The following is a 21,156-nucleotide window of genomic DNA, read 5'->3' on the forward strand; positions in this document are numbered from 1 at the left end:
TATATACGTTCATTGGGATGTTTATGGTAAAGTATAATGATATTTAAAAATATATAAGTTATCATAATTTGTGGGAAAATTAAGTTACATTATTACTGATTGATTTATTGTATTTTGTTTGATTTTATTTAGATAACATACAGGCAAGTTGGTGCTTAAGATAAAATAGCTTTCAGAAACAAATAACACGAGACACTTCCTGAAATGCATGGGAAATAAACGGGAGTGACTGACCATGTATTACTGAGGTAGAGAGAGGCGTTAGCAGGAATATTATGAGCCAGACGCCTTCCAGTGTGTGTGTGTGTGTGTGTGTGTGTGTGTGTGTGTGTGTGTGTGTGTGTGTGTGTGTGTGTGTAGACTCTCTGAGCAGGAAATGGGGCATAATTTGTAAAGTATTGCGGGAGTGTTAGAAGGCAAAGGTGGCAGTGCCGAGGTGAGGTTGTAATGTAAGGTGAAGTGGTGGTGGTGGTGGCTGGCTGGCTGGCTTCCTCACCTCTTCCCACTGCCACCGACCCTCAAAACTCCGCTACTTCTCACCATGATATTAACGAGTAATTTCCTCAATTTTCTTTTCTCTTCTTTCAGCTTATGCGTCTTATAAACTGTTGAAGAGTTAAATAAGCGTTAAGAGATGATTGCAGTAATAACGAGTACGCGTAATGTTTCTGTACACGCTCCTATGCTCCTGTTCATGAAAAAACGTAATTCTATAAAACGAAGATAGAGATGTGGAAGGATTATTATAACGAAATGACAACGACGACGATATTGATTTCCTTCTATTCATATTTTTTAGTCCCTGATTTTCTTATAATCTAACAAAACATTACGATTGATATTCATACTAAATAAAAAAGAGAAAAAAAAAAAAAACCATGGAAGCGAATGTGGCATGCTACTTCAATAACATCCCTGGCTGTATTACCCTATGCCAACATCCTTATTCAAACACACAAACATTGCCTTCATTCACAATTACAGACTTGAAGGCAACACTTTCATCTACTAACACTTATGGTAACATGTAAGGCTAATCTTAACCATCTTACTTCCACCCCTATACTTTTCCCTTCCCTCTCCCCGTCTCTCAGCATACAGACAGGCCCCAGTATTTACTCGTTAGACGCACCATATAATTTAGTAAGTCAAGGAGGCATTTATTTAGATTGTTACATTACGCACGCCAGGAAGGAAGGTCGTGGATACCCTTGGACTCTGAAATCTTTTAGGACGTTTTAAGTCTTACCAACGCCACACAAAGCAAGATGACTCGAGGAATAGGATGCAAGACTCTTCGCTCGGTTAGGTTAGGTTAGGTTAATATAGCACACATAAGGGTAACAAACGCTCCTATAACACAAACGAGACAGTAACACACACACACACACACACACACACACACACACACACACACACACACACACACACACACACACACACACACACACACACACACACACACACACCAAACCTTTCAGTAATACCAAATACACAAAACAAGCAACCCAGCGTGACCTATTGGTGACCCCGTGACACAAGTATGACCTCTGAGCGTGCCGACCTCGTGCAAACCGTGAACCAACTGTCTGACCTCTTTTTGACCTGGGAGTTTGGTGGATGCGTGTCTCCCGTGACCTTCCTCTCTCTCTCTCTCTCTCTCTCTCTCTCTCTCTCTCTCTCTCTCTCTCTCTCTCTCTCTCTCTCTCTCTCTCTCTCTCTCTCTCTCTCTCTCTCTCTCTCTCTCTCCCAAGCTTCCTGTATAAGTATGGAGGAGAGGGAGGGAGAGAGAGAAGGGGTTGGAGTTTACCTTTCTCCTCCTCAGTTTCCTCAAGGGTATCTTTTTTTTATGTTCTTGGTGTGGTGTAATAACCTTTTCTCTTTTGTTGTTGTTGTTGTTGTTGGTGGTGGTGGTGGTGGTGGTGGTGGTGGTCATGCTGGTAGCGTTCTTCTGCATCATCACCATCATAAGTTGAAGCGTTACCAGCTGTGGGCGAAGGAATGATAATGATGGTAATGATGATAATAATAATAGGTAAAGCTGGTGCTATTGGATTGTTTTAGTATGTGTTATGTAAAAGATTTTTCATTTTATTGGTTTAGTTATATGTATATTTTAAGTTTATTTGTATCTCTCTGTATTCACATGTACTGTCATTTTTTTTATTGATTAGTTTCATTTGTCTTTTTTTTTTTTTATTTATACATTACATACACTTAAACTTGGTCATTTTACAAGTTAAAGGTGTATTATGAGTACAGCCTATCTTAAAACCTAACCAAATCTATTCATTCCTACATTCTTAATACTCCACTCCAATATTTCTTGACGCACATAAACGTTACATTCCATCTATTCTAATGGCAAGATTGACTCAAAAGAAATACCAGCAATTATAACTATTATGACACAAAACATAATTACTCATCACCTTATGTGAACTTAATTACTGAAACAAACCCTCAGTTATCACACGCTTAACATGCCGACCAACAAAAGAGAATGACAACAAGCGCAAGGTCACAGGAAGTGTTTAGCATAGGGATGTCTTGAGTGAATGTAGCTGTTACTACCTGTTACCGTCACAACAAAGGCCCCATTGTGTGTGTGTGTGTGTGTGTGTGTGTGTGTGTGTGTGTGTGTGTGTGTGTGTGTGTGTGTGTGTGTTTAGGAGTTCAAGGAGGAATTGAGGGCACTTGTTCAAAACCTCATCTGTTGTGTCTTCATTTCAAAACAAAAACCACAACGACAGCAGCAACAACAACAACAACAACAACAACAACAACAACAACAACAACAATAATAATACTAGTAATAATGATAACACCTTTGCATTTCACAAGTTTTTTTCTTTTATTGGCAATTGCGAAGTCGTTTGTCACTGAATGTATGTATGTATGTATGTATGTATGTGTGAGTGTATATATGTATGTATGTATTGATTGACATTTCTTGTTGTTGTTGTTGTTTTTTTTATGTCAGTCTGCTTGTATCATAAATGTTAATCATCTAGTAACATTATTCTTCACATTACGAAAGGTCTTCATTATCATCTAAATGTTATGATTGACCAAGTGTGTATGTATGTATGTATGTATGTATGTAACCAGTCCAGGTATTCATAAAGGTGTGCTGCCATTTCCACATTTGTCCCTTACGTCCGCCAGGTAACTAACGGCCAAATGTTTTTTTTTTTTTTTTTTTTGCTCCTTCTCTCTCTCTCTCCTTGATGCATAAACTATTACAACACAGGAATGAGGTTGGGAGTTGCGGTGGGGAGGAGGACGACAGACGAAGGGGAGACGAGGAGAGAGGGAGAGGAAGGAAGATGAAGGGAGATTGAGTATAAAAGAAAATTAAATCAGAAAGGACGAAGGAGAAGAGAAGGATAAAGAAGAATTGTCGATAGGAAAAGAGAAGAAAGTGTGAGAAAAGAAGGAAAGAATGAGGGACGGAGAAGAGAAAAGGAGGCAAAGAAAGGAGAAGAAAGGAAGAGAGAAGGAAAAGAGGGATGGTGGAGAGGAGAGAAAGGACAGACTGTAGAAGAAAAGTAAACGAGAGAAATGAAAAGAAGGAATGAAAGGAGAGGAGAGGAGGATATAAGGAATGACGGAAACGGAACTAGGAAGGTGAGAGAGAGAGAGAGAGAGAGAGAGAGAGAGAGAGAGAGAGCAGGCCACTAAAGGTGATGCTGGTGGCGGCAAGCATGACTCATTCACCTTACCTGCTCTTCTACCTGTTCCCTGCCCTTCTGACGTCACCTGGGCAGCATTTGACTAATCTCACCTGGCGGGAGGGTCACGTATGCTCTATCATTTACTGTACATGTCTGCCGGACGAGCCCTTTGTTTCCTCACCTGCCCTACTTCTAATGCACACCTTACTGACCCGTCACACACACACACACACACCCCTGTCTGTTACTCCGTCGATAATTTTGTTGCTCTCTCTCTCTCTCTCTCTCTCTCTCTCTCTCTCTCTCTCTCTCTCTCTCTCTCTCTCTCTCTCTCTCTCATGCCGTCACGTGTTGGTGTTGGTTTCTTTTTCTTTCCTTTTTTCCTTTTTTGTTTTCTTTCACTTTCATTCCATGCCCTTTTATTTTTGTTTCTTTTTTTCTGATGCTGTGGTGTGTGTGTGTGTGTGTGTGTGTGTGTGTGTGTGTTCTTCAAGTGTGGGGAGAGCAAGTCTTGTTTTTGTCCATCCTCGCCCCTCTACCTCGTCTCTCTCTCTCTCTCTCTCTCTCTCTCTCTCTCTCTCTCTCTCTCTCTCATTTCTATTCTTATTTTTTTCCTAGTTTCTTCCGTACACCTCAGTCTTGCACCTTTTCTCTCATCCACACGTCACTAGCAATCTCTCACTTATCCCCGCGGCGCCTTCGTTCGTGTAGCCTACCCAATATGGCGGGGTTGCAACATCCACCCTCCCTCCAGCGCGTGATGCACAAAATTGGACACTGACGAAGCTCCTCCGCCAATCTTTACACCGCCCGCACGTTCCTTCCCACCGCCTTCCTCTGCTGCCCTGACACAATCTCTTGACTTCTTGGCCTGTATTTAGAAACGCTTTGCTCTCTCACCAGCTCGATTGTTTCCAAAAGCCACAGAGACTATCAGCTGGGTTCTCAAGACTGTTTTCTCCTGTTAATAATGTAGAAACCTTGTTCATCTTCCTCTCTTGAAGCCACATTTAATTGAAAAGATCCTAGTCACTTTTATGAGAACCTTTTGAAAGCAATGGATGACGGTGCTGCGTTGAAATGTTACAGAATATAGTCCAATGCGTGGTGAGGTTATTGAAGGTGATGTGTGGTATATTAACCATGTATTGATGGTATGCAGAGGGAATTTTGTTTTTTTCATTGCTTGTGGCATGTAACGAGGGTACATGGTAGAGCTGTGTTTGAAGCTGGTGTTGTGAGAGTATTACTGATGCATGTGTGTTTAGTGTTAGATTGGTGTTCTTCCGAAAAATATGAAAACACGATAATGGAAGAGAACGAGAGTAAAAATACATTTATGGACACCCAATATTCTGAGATATGTGAACGAAAACGAAGAATATTGAAATATCTTTCCCTTGATGTCAGAGGACCATATTCCAGCAAAATGTATTAAATATATTCAGACACAAGTGCGTCATCACTATCAGGGATACCAACTTTTCCAAATTAAGCTTAGATTGTTTCAACATTCATCGTGACAAGATATTCGTGAACTTTTTGGTGAGAGTGTACAGACTCCGCAAGGAATGGTTTGTGATAGTTTCTCTCTTGTCGTGGACAGGTTCGCCTTGGACGGTAGAGGTGATGGAGGGCAGCGGGACCCGCGTGGCCGTGCTGGGCGACACCATCAAGCACTTCCCAGCCGGCCAGCTCTCCGCCTTTGACATCTCGGCGGCCAACGTGTCCAAGGAAGACATCCAGGTCCACATCGTCAGTAAGTGTGCTCTCAACCTCTAAGCTTCTTTTTTTTCATATACCTATTAGATGGCGAAATTCTTCAGTGTGTGTGTGTGTGTGTGTGTGTGTGTGTGTGTGTGTGTGTGTGTTTATTTATTTTCATACACATGAGTAAATAGTAAGTAAATAATCATATGAAAAAAAATCAAAGCTATTAGGATGAATTATCGTAATTATAGTCCTTTCTTGAAAATCATTCATTGCGTTTATGTATGTGCGATGTGTACCAATATACGCAGAACATTTTCTCCATCCTCCACCCACCACCACAGCATAGCAGTGCCTTCATTTAAGAAAACTAAGTGAAACAATGATTTCAGGCTTGACAAAGTTAAATCAAGAAGAAGAAAGATGGAGGAACTGCTTCACAAATAGCGGCAGATGAATGGGATAAACTCATTATTCAGGGTGTTCAGATTAATTTATTGAATATGCTTCAAACAGGGACTACTGCAGGTTGGCTTGATGACTTTGCAGATTCTCTTACTTTCTTATGGTCTCACATTGTGCTCAATCCCCACAGGCCCTGCCAAGCGCCCCGTGTCATACCAGCTGACGGAGAGCGGGGAAAATGTATACCGCGTGGCCTTCGTGACCACGGAGGTGGGGTCGTATGTGGTGGACGTGGCCGTGGCAGGGCAGAAGGTGCAGGGTTCGCCATTCATCGCCAAGGCCTACGACGCGGGCCTCATCAGGGTGTCCGATGTGCCCAACGGCGTGGTGGGTCAGCCCTGTCAGTTCAGAGGTATGTTTGCCATGGTGGTGAGATTGTAGGTAGCCTTAGACTGTGTTAGTGTAGATTAGGTAGCATTTCTGTTCACAAACATCCTCAATATGGCTGCTGCTTTGTTCTTCCTTCTTTTTTTCTTTTTTTTTCTAGGTAAAGCAGAAAACAACTTAGAATTGTTTGGTTCTTCCTGCAATGAAAAACGATTGAAAATTGAGATTAATCAAACATTTTCATAAGATTTAAGTAAAGAAGTCGTATACTATGACAAGTAAGCCTTGTTCTGTAGAAAGAAAATGTCAGTATAGCTTCATCAAGGGATGGAAAGGTGACGAAGCCATTATTTCCTTTGCCACAGTGGACGCCTCCCAGGCTGGTGAGGGACAACTAGAGATCAGCATCAATGACGGGGAGGTGCCAAACCACGTGCAGGTGCTGGGGGGAGGACGCTGCCTTGTGTCCTTCACCCCAGACACCGCCAAGATCCATACCATCGACATTAAGGTAACTCACTCTTGTCCTCGCATCCACTGCCATATCAGCATGTCCTGTAGTGAATCCACTGTAGGATTAAAGATCATCTAGCTGGGGACCCAAATTGTTATCTAAATGTCATAACAACTAGACTATACCACTGGACCGTTTGTTAATACACAAAAGACATCCATCTATCTATATGTGTGCCAGGCCAACAATCTACGAGTAAAACAGGGTGGCACACACACACACACACACACACACACACACACACACGTATCCCGTTTGTCACTTAGTAGAAGAAAAAACGCACATAAATAGTGACATGCATATATACTGGCAGATGACTTGGGATTGTAATACGTATGTCCTCTTGGGAGTGATTCAGAAATGTTTCTGATATACTGGTCAATTGTACTGTACATTACTCTATAGTTAATCTTTATTGAACTTTAAATACTATTTTGTTCTTTTAGTCCCTTGGTATGGTTTTAGTATACAACTAAAACCATACCAAGGGACTAAAACAACAAAATTGAGTTTTCCTGCGTTAGTAATGTGCACTTCATCACCATTCATAAATAATCGTATCATATAGGTAGATGTTATGGACTTTTAATCGCACCCCAAATCATGTGAAATTTCATAATCCTATGTTACTACAGTTCAATGGTGAGACAGTACGTGGGTGTCCTTTCGTGTGCCGCGTGGCAGACACCTCCCGAGTGAGTCTGACTCTGCGCCACTTGGAGCTCATCCCAGTGTCCAAGCCAGCGGCCTTCAACATCTCAGTTGATGGTGGAGGGTCAGCAGAACTCACTGTCACTGTCAGAAGTAAGACAACCATCCTAGAATATCACAAATACTACTTTTTTTTTTATATTACACAATTTCTAGAAGTTTTAGTGTGATGCTGAAGCTGATTCACACACATCTTATGTAAAGGTAATTCATATTAGGTTATTATTTAACCATTGCTCTCATCCTTTCTTGGCAGCACCAAGCCACACCACCCTACCAGTGCGGGTGTCTGGCAGTGTGCGGGCAGGCTTCATTGCCGAGTTCACTCCAGTTGAGGTGGGTGCTCACACCATCATCGTCAACTACAATGAATCAGCCGTGTCTGGCACCCCCTTCACCTGCAAGGTGTATGATGCTGCAAAGGTTGGAGTGTCTCATCTGCCCAGGGGAGCCATCGGCAAGAGTCTTCAGTTTGTAGGTGGGTTGAAGCTGCAATATAATATTGTCACTATTTCTTTCACATGCACTCTATCAAAATTTGTATAATACATGCTAGTGGTGATAAGGATGTGTTCTAATGTTTTGTGTTGGCAGTGGATGCATCAGAGGCTGGGGAAGGTAACCTGGAGATCAGCATCAGTGCAGCAGGCAGGAACATCCCCACCCAGGTGCACCCACAAGGCTCAGCAAGGTGTGTATGCCTCATTCTTATATTCTTTGCACATCAAGCTGTAAAGAAACCAGGAATGAAAAAAAGTAGATATTATCTCATTTTCAGTATTAGTTGTCTTCAGTGTCATATGATCTGCTTTATACAAAGTATTATAATTTTCATAATTTCTTCCTCAGGTTTGCAGTGTCCTTTGTACCTTTGGAAGCTATCGATCACTCCATCAATATATCCTTCAATAAGGAACCAGTGCCAGGCTCCCCATTTGTGGCTAAGGTCTGTTCCACAGCAAGATTTTTTTAAATAATTACTAATGGGTGACTTCACAGCCCTTTAAAAGAACTTGAGGTTATACTATTTCATGTATTGTCGAGAAGCTCTATGTAAAGTCCATGAAATATTTGAGCTTTTTTTCTTCTAGATACTTTGATGAAAAAATTCTTCTTTTGTCTTGTTATTCCTTATTAACATGATGAAAGTATCTAACACTCCTGATGTTTTTTTGTTCCATCATGCAGGTGCAAGCAGATCCTAATCGAATAGTGGTGAGTGGACAGTCCTTGGCAGCAACTGCAGTTGGCAAGACATCCTTCTTCACCATCTCCAATGTTACAGGATCCGTGGAGGATGTGGAGGTGTCTGTGGAGGGTGAGTCTCAAGATTGACAGCAAACATTTTAATCTATTATAGAAAAGAACATTCATCTGTAATGATTTTTTTTTTAAAGCAATAATTCATTATTAACTTATTTGCCTTTAAATAGTGAGAGTCATGGCCTTGTGTTCAGGATAGTTATCACGATTGATCTTGTAGTGTTTAATTTGCACAACATAGCAATGACTCCGTATTATGTCTGGCATGACCCAGGAGAGTTTACTTTTGCATTCAAGATTTATTGCTTTTGTAGCTCTCACTACTTTGATAGTGCAATTTAGGAACTTTAGGACATTATGCCCATCTGTATATGACATTTTTAAACCAAGAGGTTTTTGATTTTGTGCTTAATAATAATGATTTTCAAATCAACTGGCTGTCAGTTTGAACTAAATATGCATGTATGTTTATTATTGCAAAGGAAAATCAACATTTTTGTGTTGTATTCCCATGATCAGATCTTTGGTTACTGTACTTTATTTTGTGCAGTGATGTCTTGTGCAGCGAGGCACAACAGAACTTCTCCTATCCTGTATCTCAATCTGACATCTTTGGCTTGACAGCTGCTTTCTTATTTCACATTTCCTGACCCAAACCTCTTTCCTTCACAATATGACCCACACAGAACACAGAATAGCAGTACCGTGACACAAACACGTCTTTGCTGCCTGTCCACCTCTTCCATTCTCTGTCCTCCTCTGATCTTCTCCATCCTGTCCCAGGTTTACTGTGTGGCTTATGCACTCATGACAACTTACATTGCTGTTTTCACCTTTTTTTATATTCTGTTTTTCTGTCAATTTACTTTATTGTAGTGTGGGATGAATTGCATAGATGTTTAATTTCATTAGAAACTTTTTACACCAGTATTCTACACTTACCTGATTAGAATGTGCTGAACAGCCTGACAGACACTTCCAGGAGGCGCTGTGACCTGGTCTGGAAACCTTCAACCCATCATTTTGTATTCCTGCGTTGATTCTTTATTCTAATTCTAATTTTTGTTTACTCAGCAGTAGTATTTCTAAACTTTGTCCTATCAGGTGGTGTTGATAGAGCTGTGTGTTGCCACTACCTCCATACTGCATGAGAAGCACCACCACCACAACCACCACTTACTGTCTACCACTAATTTTTTTTTTAATTGTCCAGTATATTCACAGACCATGCATTCTAATTTATATAGAATTTGAGCTCCACCATTTCTAGTTCCCTTTTATTTTCGTTTTTTTTCCCATTTTCTCTTTTTATTTCCGTTTCATGACTTTTGTTTGTCTCCTCACACATATACGTATATATATATTTCCTTTTTTCAGGGCGACCCCGGGCACACCAACGCGCTTACTAATCATACTAACCCTTACCTGTATACCACTTAGCTTAGCCTGGGAAGTGGCACCGTAGCCCTAAGTGGCACCGTGGCCCTCTCCCTTTGCCTCGTGTGTGCCATCAATGCATGCTTCAATTTGCACATGCTAGTACTTTTTTTGTAACCCATTTGGTGAGCATGGTTCAAGATAGCTGTCACCAACCCACAGGTGTTAGTTAAGGTGATGGGTGTGGGTTGGTGTATTGTTGGTCTGTTGGTTTGTCCCATGGTGAGTGTTGAGACATGTGACCTGTGTGACTTGACTTACTTCACACTCTCTCTCTTTCAGACCAAGCTGACTGCTGAGGTGACATGCATCATGCTTGCTGGTTTTTTGTTCTCTGACTTCAGCGTTAATTTGTATTTTTGTTTATTCCCCCTCAAGCGACTACTACTTCATACATACAATACTTTCCCAAGACATGTATTATGGCCAAAGTATGAGTATGCCTGATATGACTTGAGATGACTCCGCGTGACATGTTGGTGACCCACTATAAAAGGCATCCTTTCTCATGAATCTAATCAAAATATAACTGATGCTGCTCCTCTATCCTGGTGAATCCCACTCTGCCTCCTCTTCCTCTTCCTCTTCCTCTTCCTCTTCCTCTTCCTCTTCCTCTTCCTCTCCTCCTCCTCCTCCTCCTCCTCCTCCTCCTCCTCCTCCTCCTCCTCCTCCTCCTCCTCCTCCTCCTCCTCCTCCAGTGTGCCTGTGTAGTAGGAGGGTGACCACTGACCTCTTAACTAACCTCTACACGCCTACCTCCGGGCCCTCCAGTCTCCATGAATTGTGCTGCGTCAACAGACAGACACCTCAAGCCTCTCCTCTTCCCACCCTCGCCTCGCCTCGCCTGCTGTAGCCTAGTGCCCCACTAACTTGGCTGCGTCACTATAGGCCCCAGTGGACTCCCGGTGGCGGCCCAGGTCAGGGACAACGGTGACCACACCTTCAGGGTGGAATTCGCCCCGAGGAGTGCCGGGGAGCACCGCATCCATGTGGCCTATGGAGGCGAGGCCATCCCAGGTTCTCCATTCAGCTGCAAGGTGTATGATGTGACAGCAATTAAGGTGCGACCAGTCGACAGAGGCATGGTGGCCAAACCTGTCACTTTCTTGGGTAAGGAGGTGCATCACACCTTATTCTTGTACTTATTGGCAAACTGGCATTCTGTATCACCTGATGTTTACTATGAGTGTTGTCAATTTGTTATGCTTTACCTTTAATGTATTATACTAATGCTGGAAGACTTCTGAGAGTATAATATCTGTATGAAAATACAAGAACAGTATACTAGCCATTGCAGATTTTCCTGCTTATTAATGAGTGTTGATGTGTTCACTGATGACAGTGGAGACAAACAATGCTGGCCCAGGGAACCTGGAAGTGACTGTCAACAATGGACAAGTGCCCACCAGTGCACAGGCTCAAGGCAATCATGTCTATGCTATCTCCTTCACACCTAAAGAAGCCAAGCCTCACGTGGTGGAGCTCAAGTTCAATGGGGAAAATGTTCCGGGATCTCCATTCTCGTGTGAGGTGGTGGACGTTTCCCGGGTGACAGTGGCAGGAGCAGGCCTGGAAAAGGTTCCTGTAGACCAGCCAGCATCCTTCACGGTTGATTCTCAGGTTGGTTCAATCTGTCTTTCTACTAAGTATTTAGAATTATTGACCAAAATCCAATATCATTATACAACCCTTGAATCTTCTTTATGTACTCTGTTTTTAAATGTTCATCATATAGTACCTACCATCATTTGTAGCCTGTATTTGGTGTGTGACATGCTTTTTTTTGTTTTTGTTTGTGTAGAGTTGATAAACTTATCCATTAGTTTGTCAGTGAATGTAGCATGATCCAACACTGTGGCATACTGAGGAAGGAAGAGAAATTATGGTTATTAGAACAATCCTATCAGGATTATTATTATTATGATGCCTATGATTCAACATAACTTTTATAACTGACAACCACATCCTGGCAGGCAAGTGTTGACCAGCTGGAGGTGAAGGTTCTGTCTCCCTCTCGTGTCTCACTGGAGCCTCGGATCTCCACTAACCAAGATGGAAAACTGCAGGTGGATTACACTCCCACTGAAGTTGGTGAGTCATCATGCATTTCTTATTGTCAGTAAAGTACAGAATTATCTCAGTTTACAAATGTCTTGTTTGTTAGTTGTCTGAATTTCAAATAAGATTGGGTATCATCCTTGTAGGTAACCACAGTGCCATATACTGCTTTAGATTTTAGCATGACATTGTTACAAATTAATAGAATTTTGTTTCTAATCATGAATTTCTTGATTCATTTATGTAGGTGATCACAGTGTGGAGGTGAGGGTGGCTGGAATGCTTGTGCCAGGCTCCCCCTTCCTGGTCAAGGCCTATGATGCCAACAAGGTCAAAGTCACTGAAGTGGCAGCTGGTATAGTTGGCAAGCCTGTGTACTTTTCAAGTAAGTATCAACTATGATGTTAAAGAATTTCAGTGGATTGATTCCCTGCATATCATGACCTTAATTTAGACTAGTTTCATAAATTGTCTTGCTTAACACATATATGTACTAATGGGAACACTATTAAACAGGCCCCATGTAATCATTTCATCTTTTCTCCACCACAGTTGATGCCTCCCAGGCTGGTGCAGGGAACCTGGAGATCATTGTATCAGTCAATGGCCGCAATGTGCCCAATTACGTGCAGTCTGAGGGGCATGCTAGGTTCAGGGTGAACTTCAAGCCCAAGGAAGCTGCTGTTCACACCTTATCTGTCAAGTTCAACGGCCTTCCTGTTCCTGGTGAGTAGCACTGTCAGGCTAGGATGACGTCCATACTCAAATGCTTTGCTCTCTTACCACAACAGTTTTCCAAGGCCACTGATGACTAGCTGGGTTTTCAAGATAGTTTTTCCTTATAATAATCTAGAAATCCTGCCAGTCCACCAATAGAACCATAAAGTATCTTCAACTGGAGCCTATGGAAAGTAGTGATGGTGAGAGAGCAAAGCGTTTCAGAATAGAGGCCATCGTTGTGTTCTTAAGGTCGGTCATCCAAAGCCGTATCTCTGGATATCTGAAGGTTGTCGGGTGTTATAACCCTGGAAATGATTTTTTTTTTTTTTTTTTTCTCTCTCTCTCTCTCTCTCTCTCTCTCTCTCTCTCTCTCTCTCTCTCTCTCTCTCTCTCTCTCTCTCTCTCTCTCTCAATATGAATCTTAATAATGAATTCAACTAACCAGTTTTTTTTTTTTTTTTTTTTTTTTTTTTGCAAATTCAGATATCTATTTTTTTTTTTATTTATTTTTTTTTTTTTTTTTTGGGGGGGGAGGGGGGCAGGGGAAGGTTGGGACGAGATGTCGGTTTTGAGTAGGTTACCACTCCAAGAAGAAAATGTTGATACAAATGAAGAAAAACATCGAATATTTTATTTTCATATATGAGAAACAAAACTTTTGATATCATTACTGTCATGGAAGAACACATTCACTGAGATTTGTTGAACGCGTGCCAGATCTTATACCGTCAGGTCAGGTCAGATCAGGTGTAGTTCAGGAAGCTTTGCTTTTGTATTGGCGCTTTCCTGATGTTATTTCTTATCTTTTCATTCTGCTCCATCCAACAAGTTCTTCCGCTGACTTTCGCTCTTCATGATAGAGGCATCAACTGTTCCCTCATTACGCAAGTTTCACACTCTTCATTATATCTCTCATGATATTACGTATAGTGCATCACTTGCATTTATCGTTTGGGACATCATATATCACTACCAGTCATCGATCTTTGTTGCGCACACTAGGTACTTTACTGTAGAAACCCAAGCCTTCTCAATAACGAGTTTTGACTGTGCACCGCCAAAGACACGATAGATACACAGCTCTACCTCTCACTTTTCGCTTCGCTATCGCCAGTGTTCCATGCAAAATTTTAACGCGTCCCTCAAATCTTGTCAATAATTCGTTTAAGCTGTTGTAGTGTTGTAATAGAGAGAGGATTTTGTAACGGCGAGTAATTACAGAGTTTCACCACTTATTAATAGCCATTGTGAAGGTGTTAGGAAAGCGGTAACCAGCAGCGATAAAATGGTGAGAGAATAGTCGCTAAATCCTCGGTAAGCACCAAATAAATCACCATAAATGACGACAACCGATAATCTCGTGAGTTGCGATGTGTGTGTGTGTGTGTGTGTGTGGTGTTATCGAAAGTTGTGGCTTTACTAGAGTGGCGGTGATAGCGTTGTGTTGTAAGGTGGCGCTCGACCATGCGTACCGCTGCTGCTACTACTGTCGCCACTCGCCGCACTGCCAGAGCAGCCAGATTCGTGTTCTCTCTCAGCTTGTGCGGTACTTGTGTGGTGATGTCCTGCCGCCTGATTTGCGACGTTCAGTGAGGGCACAAGAGGACAGAAAATGAATAAGTTGTATTTCTTCCTCCGTCCGTCCTTGCATTGGTGGCGTGAAGTGAGGTGTTGAGTGCCCTTGTAGACAAGAAAATAATATTACTAAACATGTTCAAATACGGAAGTTACGGAATACAGCAAATGTTCATCCCCCGCCTATAAGGTTAAAGCAGCTACTGTTGTTAGGTAGTTTCACATTAGTTTACGTGCATTGTCCAAATATTTCATCGCATAGCTTCCCTGCATTGAAGGCATGGTCGACCGTCATGAATCGACCTGGAAAATATACAGAAAAGCATTTTCAACGATTTGTTATTTTTCTTGATTTGTGGAAATTGTTAAAGTTTCAGGTGTTTTTATGATTCTAGTGATTGAAAAAAATGTTACCCCTGTCTGTCACGTTTAAAGGGAAAAAAAAAGTTGAGTGATTACATCTCATCATTTGAGTTGGTCAAATGGAACAATCGATGTTATTTTTTATAAAGAAAACTTTTATTATTGAAATATATACATTGTATGCGCAATTGTGTAGTCATTTTGCGCTCTCTCTCTCTCTCTCTCTCTCTCTCTCTCTCTCTCTCTCTCTCTCTCTCTCTCTCTCTCACACACACACACACACACACACACACACACACACACACACACACACACACACACACACACACACACACACACACACACACACACACACACAGAGATTAACTGATACCTCGGACACGATAAACATCAGACTTTTCCTCACGATAATAAGTCTGTCTCACCCTAACAATAGTGAATGGAAACAATAGTATCATGTATCTCGGTTACTCGCTCACAAGACGCCTCAGTAGAACACCTAATTTTAATGTTGATGATGTTTCAGTGATGACAAGAGAGAGAGAGAGAGAGAGAAAAACCAAGAATATCCTCTCACTTTTTTTTATTTACCTTTTTTTATGATACGGAAATTTGGGAAGATGGTTCAAGGTTACTGGACGAAATACTATATCAGTGAAAGTCATGTGGTTACTGCCTCCCTCCTCTTCCCCCTCCCTCTTCGCCATTTATCAATTTTCCCTCCATCCCAGTTTGCTATCCCATCACCACCTTTCTCTCTCTCTCTCTCTCTCTCTCTCTCTCTCTCTCTCTCTCTCTCTCTCTCTCTCTCTCATGTGTTTAATCCATTTTTTTTTACTCCGTTCTTTCTCTTCCCCTTCTATTCTTATTCGTATTTCCTCCCTACTCTCCCCATTCCTTTCTCTTGTTAGCTCTATACTCTGCCTTCCCCGCCATTTCATTACCGTCTCCTCACTATCCATCCTCTCCTTTCTCTCCCCTTATAGCAGCGCTTTCGTCTTCCTTTACTTCTCTTAACACTCTTTTCCTCCATCTCCCCGTGTTATATTTCCCGTTACTTCCTTCTCTTCTAACCTCTCCACTATTCATCGTTTCCTCCCATGCCCCTTCATTATTCCTTTATCTCATCTCCTATTTCCAGTCCTTTCCTTCCTTATCCCTTCACGATACTCCTCTCTCTGTCTCGCCACTAGCATCTCCCTTTATTTTGTCTCGTTCATCCCTTCCTAGTTATCGTACACAGACAACTCATCTTTCCTAACTCCTTTCCCGTCCCTCCCCCTACGTGACTAAGTTCTTGATCCATGCTCTCCTCCCTCCACTACCGTTATTAATTATTTCACAGCTTTTGCTTAATTTTTTTTTCCCATCCTAGTCTCTTTTTTTTTTTCCCCCGTTCCCCAAGATTCCGCTTCACTCACTGTCACGTACGCTTTCCATGTCTTCCCTCCCTCACCGTACAGTATTTTGTCTCTCTTATTTCTTTTCTTATTCATCATTTCCTTGGTTCTTCCTTTTTTTATTCTCTTGCTTTCTTTTTTCTTTTTACTTTATTGATTCGTTGTTTCCTTTTCCATTTTTTTTTTCTTTCTTTCTCTTCCCCTCACTCCCTTTGATTTCCCGAAATTCCATGCATGTTTTTAGAGATGTCCAGAATACTGCGCGCGCGCGTTTGTGTGTGTAATTTTTTCACCTCGGTGGTCTGCTGGTTACCCAGCCAGTCTTCCCCATTACGGAGCGAGCTCAGAGCTCATAGATCAATCTTCGGGTAGGACTGAGACCACATCAACACACAAGACACACCAGGAAAGCGAGGCAACAACCCCTCGAGTTACATCCCGTACCTATTTACTGCTAGGTGAACAGGGGCCACACATTGAGGCTTGCCCATTTGCCTCGCCGCTTACCGGGACCCGAACCCGGCCCTCTCGTTTGTGAGTCGAGCGTGCTAACCACTACACTACGTGTTTCACTGTTTGATCTGCTGCAGTCTCTGACGAGACAGCCAGACGTTACCCTACGGAACGAGCTCAGAGCTCATTATTTCCGATCTTCGGATAGGCCTGAGACCAGGCACACACCACACACCGGGACAACAAGGTCACAACTCCTCGATTTACATCCCGTACCTACTCACTGCTAGGTGAACAGGGACTACACGTGAAAGGAGACACACCCAGATATCTCCACCCGGCCGTAGAATCGAACCCCGGTCCTCTGGCTTGTGAAGCCAGCGCTCTAACCACTGAGCTACCGTGTGTGTGTGTGTGTGTGTGTGTGTGTGTGTGTGTGTGTGTGTTTTATGCAATTCCAAATTAGCGAATAAACGAAAGAAAATATGTAAGAAAAAGTAACACGTAATTAATATATAAATGACTCACTGTATGTAAGTAGAAGACTGGTTTTGGCAAAGTTATAAATAAAGTATTGTTAGGTATGTTTCATACAATGTTTTGTTATTTATGAGTCCCTTTCTGTAAACACGTGAAAATAATGGGTGGTGTTTGGGGGGAAGCTGGAATCAATTAATTTTGATAAACAAAAATTGGTTTGAGTTACGAGCAAAGTGAGACACGAGCCCCTAATGCGTCTTTGCTCAGCGCAGCCTTTGAAAACAGCGTGCGTTGTTGATATCACGGCTGGCATAAATCTTGGCGATGTGTGAAAGGTATGGATCGCACTGATGCCCATGCTGTGTGTGTCCTGCAGGGTCGCCTTTTAAGTGCCGCGTGAGTGACAGCAGCCAAGTGGTGATCTCAGGGCCGGGGCTCAAGATGTCCTCCCTGGCCCGGCCCGCCACCATCACCATTGACCCACGCAGCGCTGACGTCTCCCACTGCGTCGTACAGGTCAGTGTCACCGTCCATTAGTTGACTCCTTGATATTTACATGTTGTTCCCGTATTAGCTTTTACTTCTGTTTGACTTCCCTCCTATGAATAGTTTACTGTAACCTCTTCAGTGACATGACACATTTTCATATTTATTCTGCTTACTATGTGGTGATTTTTATATAGATTCAGAAACTTAAATCGGGTTTGAATTAGTGAAGACTCTGGCTATTAATCTTACGACCTCCATAGACCTCTCCTAATGTAAATAAAATCGTCTTATACCAAAACTCGTGGTAAAAATACGTCTCGGAACTGAAGGGGTTCAAGGATTTTTCATTGATATAATTATACAACTTAACAGGCCAGGATTTATGTAAGTGTCACGTGTTTTAGTATTAGGTATGTTTAAGATGTGCGAGAACCTTATTTTATTTTATTATTTTGTTATAGGCTACAGGGCGTTTCTTGCTAGTGATTATAAGTTATTTCTTCCACCTTTCATTTGGGATGTATGATCATGATGTGGCAGTGTCAAGAGAACCTTATTTGTTATTCATGTCTGCTTAATTGTTGAGATTTCATATTACTTTCTCTCTCTCTCTCTCTCTCTCTCTCTCTCTCTCTCTCTCTCTCTCTCTCTCTCTCTCTCTCTCTCTCTCTCTCTCTCTCTCTCTCTCTCTTTTGTAATTGGTACCAGTATTATTTACTTAAAGTAATAAATTCTTCTAACATGTAAAAGGAAATTAAACATGAGCTGCAGAAATAATATAAATAATAATAATAAAGATAATAGTAGTAGTAGTAGTAGTAATAATAGTAGTACTAGGAGGAGGAAGAGGAGGAATAATAGTAGTAGTAAAGATGATAATGATAATAGAATGCCTTCTTCATTACCTCTCCCACCTGGCCACCGGGCCACCCTGCCCCCCTAAAAGGGCCAAAACAATTTAACCATTTCAGTTTTTGCAATAGAGAAATGTGAACCAGGTATACTTTGTGGTCATGTGGATGACAGTGATGGTGATGGTCCTCCAGGTGACGTCGCCCTCTGGCAGCCACGTGCCCATCAAGGTGTTGGGCGAGCTGCCCAGCAAGCTGACAGCAGAGTTCCAGCCACAGGAGGTGGGCCCACATACTGTCAACGTGATCATGGACGGGGAGAGTGTGGGTGGCTCCCCCTTCACCTGCAACATTTATGACGTCACCAAGGTGCAGGTGACAGGCCTGGATCACAGCAAGGTGAGTTACCTATCTGTTATGCCACCATCCTTGAAATATCTATACATGATGTTAGTGTAGTATTATCTTTTGCCTCTGTTTGACTTTTCTCTCATGAATAGTTTACTTCAAAGGATATTTCCAATATGTACATCTAGATTAGCTTACTTTTTTTTTCGCTGACTCATTCAAGCAAAAGTATATTTCAGTCACGTTATGTTTTGTGTTAGGAGTTGACTTGTTCACAACACTATTGTACCAAAACTTTACTGACCACTTCACTATCTGTTAATCCTTTTTTTTTTTTTTTTTTTTTTTTTTTTTTTTTCTCTCCTAATTTTTCTTTTTACCAGTAGCCTTTCTGTGCCTCTCAACAGGTGAACCGACCAGTCACCTTCACAGTGGATGCATCACAGGCTGGAGAGGGCACACTGGAGCTGGTGGTGACAACAGCCAAAGCCTCAGTGCGGGCAGAGGTGGCAGCTAGGTCTCGTGGCCTCTATGATGTCACCTTTACCCCGCAGGAGCCCATACCTCACTTTGTCAACATCACCTTCAATGAGGAGGATGTTATTGGTTAGTAATGATGCCTGTGATATTATCTTGAGCTTTCTCATATTTCTCTTTTCTACTGATAGCCCTCCTCTTTCTTCTGCTTTCCCCATGTACTTAGAGTTTGTCACTGATCCTCTCTTGTTTTCTCAATTCTTCTCCAGAAATATTCTATCCTTGATACAAATTCCTGAGTTATGTATGTTATTTTTATAATTTGTATGTATTGTGTGATGGAGAGAGAGAGAGGGAGAGGGGTTTACTCACCTGGTTAGCCACCCTTAGCTCCCAAACCAGAAAAATACAATGAAGAGTAGGAAAAAGGTAGCTAGGGTGGGGGACCTCTTTCTATATACTGCTCTTAACCTTTCCTCCATATCAATTGGTTATGCATCCTAATTCATATCACTTCAACTTCTCTTCTAAGTTCTACCACAGCCATTCATCAATAATAACTATATTGTTGTAGTAGTGGTAAGAAAAAGTCTGGGTAGATATACTTTTTGCAGTTTCTTCCTTATGGTTGTATTGACTCTTTTTATTCACTCTATTCTTATGTCAGATAGCTTTGTCTAATGTCAGCTTGTCTTTTTGTTATTCTACTGCAAGAATCATGTCATTATTTAACTGCTCTCCAAAGTCTGTTCTCTAATCCTCTTTCTCACTCAGGCTCACCTTTCAAGTGTGAGGTGCGTGAGTTGGAACCTCGGGAAGTTCGCCACCTGCAGCGTAAAGAGAGCCAGATGGTCACTGCCAAAGGAGAGGGTCTCAGACAGGTAAAAGACTCCAGGACTCCTAAAATTCTGCCACTGAATTGAATTATTTAATGATATGGGTTATATTTTTATAGGTTGCATTAGGTTTAGTTGGATGGTTTGTAGGTTTGTAGGTACATAGGTGTAACCATGAGTTTAGTCTTTTCTCTGCACCCAGTGCATTTTACTCTCCAATGCAGACCAAAATATTTAGAGCAGAATGAAGGAAAAAAATGCTGACAGGCACTTGTTGCCAAGTTTATGTTGATGGAGATTTCTAAAAGGATAAAGATGAAAAATTAATTTGGTTTCTTTTCATGTATACAGCTGATGTATACAGGATCATTAAGCAATAACTAATGGAGAGGTGTTGCAGGTGGTGACAGGCAATGTGGCTTCCTTTACTGTGGACACCAAAGGCCTTGATGGTGAGCTGGACATCCGGGTCACAGGTCCAGATGGTGGCCAGATTCCTGCCCGATTGGTGAAGCTCCGAAGTGGCTTGCACCGCGCTGAGTACAGGGCAGATCAGGTAAGTTGTCTCAGATATAGTACTTCCCTAACCTGACTTGTGCTGTGGGCTGTGGCTTGCCAATAAACAATGTACACTTCACAATGATTTCAGAAGAACTTTTTGTAAATTGTGGTGGACTTTGATACAATATGCCATGATAAGTTATAGAGAAATTTGTGTGATTGTGAAGGAGTTTGGTATGACATTACAGGATAAGTATAAAAAAAATAACATAATTCATATATATATTATTAAGTTCATTATGTTGCATCAAAATTACCTTTGAAAATATTTGTGTAATTCTTGTGCAGTTTGTTGGCATTGGGATTACTTTTAACAAAAGTTCTTGTAATTCCTGTACATTGTTATATGTCAGTTGAAAGAAGAAAAAAGTTTTATGATTTTTAGGTTTTTTAAATAATAATGCCATTTTTAAAAGATATAAGTGCCTGAATTAATTGCTC

At 41.7% G+C, this 21,156-nt stretch overlaps 1 protein-coding gene across 2 annotated transcripts in view; it reads left to right on the forward strand.

The window, feature by feature from the left end:
- The window catches only part of LOC123516883 (filamin-B-like), a 145,205-nt gene that overhangs the window by 115,021 nt on the left and 9,028 nt on the right, over positions 1-21,156 (forward strand). For both annotated transcript variants that reach the window (XM_045276603.1, XM_045276604.1), the window contains 18 exons: positions 5,284-5,436; positions 5,983-6,204; positions 6,545-6,690; positions 7,329-7,497; positions 7,661-7,882; positions 7,999-8,095; positions 8,254-8,350; positions 8,593-8,722; positions 10,993-11,214; positions 11,447-11,724; positions 12,078-12,195; positions 12,410-12,547; positions 12,715-12,888; positions 17,530-17,669; positions 18,689-18,892; positions 19,249-19,447; positions 20,093-20,199; positions 20,555-20,710. In XM_045276603.1, coding sequence (XP_045132538.1) covers positions 5,284-5,436; positions 5,983-6,204; positions 6,545-6,690; positions 7,329-7,497; positions 7,661-7,882; positions 7,999-8,095; positions 8,254-8,350; positions 8,593-8,722; positions 10,993-11,214; positions 11,447-11,724; positions 12,078-12,195; positions 12,410-12,547; positions 12,715-12,888; positions 17,530-17,669; positions 18,689-18,892; positions 19,249-19,447; positions 20,093-20,199; positions 20,555-20,710 — 2,972 coding nt within the window. The remainder of the gene's footprint in view (positions 1-5,283; positions 5,437-5,982; positions 6,205-6,544; positions 6,691-7,328; positions 7,498-7,660; positions 7,883-7,998; positions 8,096-8,253; positions 8,351-8,592; positions 8,723-10,992; positions 11,215-11,446; positions 11,725-12,077; positions 12,196-12,409; positions 12,548-12,714; positions 12,889-17,529; positions 17,670-18,688; positions 18,893-19,248; positions 19,448-20,092; positions 20,200-20,554; positions 20,711-21,156) is intronic.

The sequence above is a fragment of the Portunus trituberculatus genome, chromosome 41 (assembly GCF_017591435.1).
Source record: "Portunus trituberculatus isolate SZX2019 chromosome 41, ASM1759143v1, whole genome shotgun sequence".
Lineage (NCBI taxonomy): Eukaryota > Metazoa > Arthropoda > Malacostraca > Decapoda > Portunidae > Portunus > Portunus trituberculatus.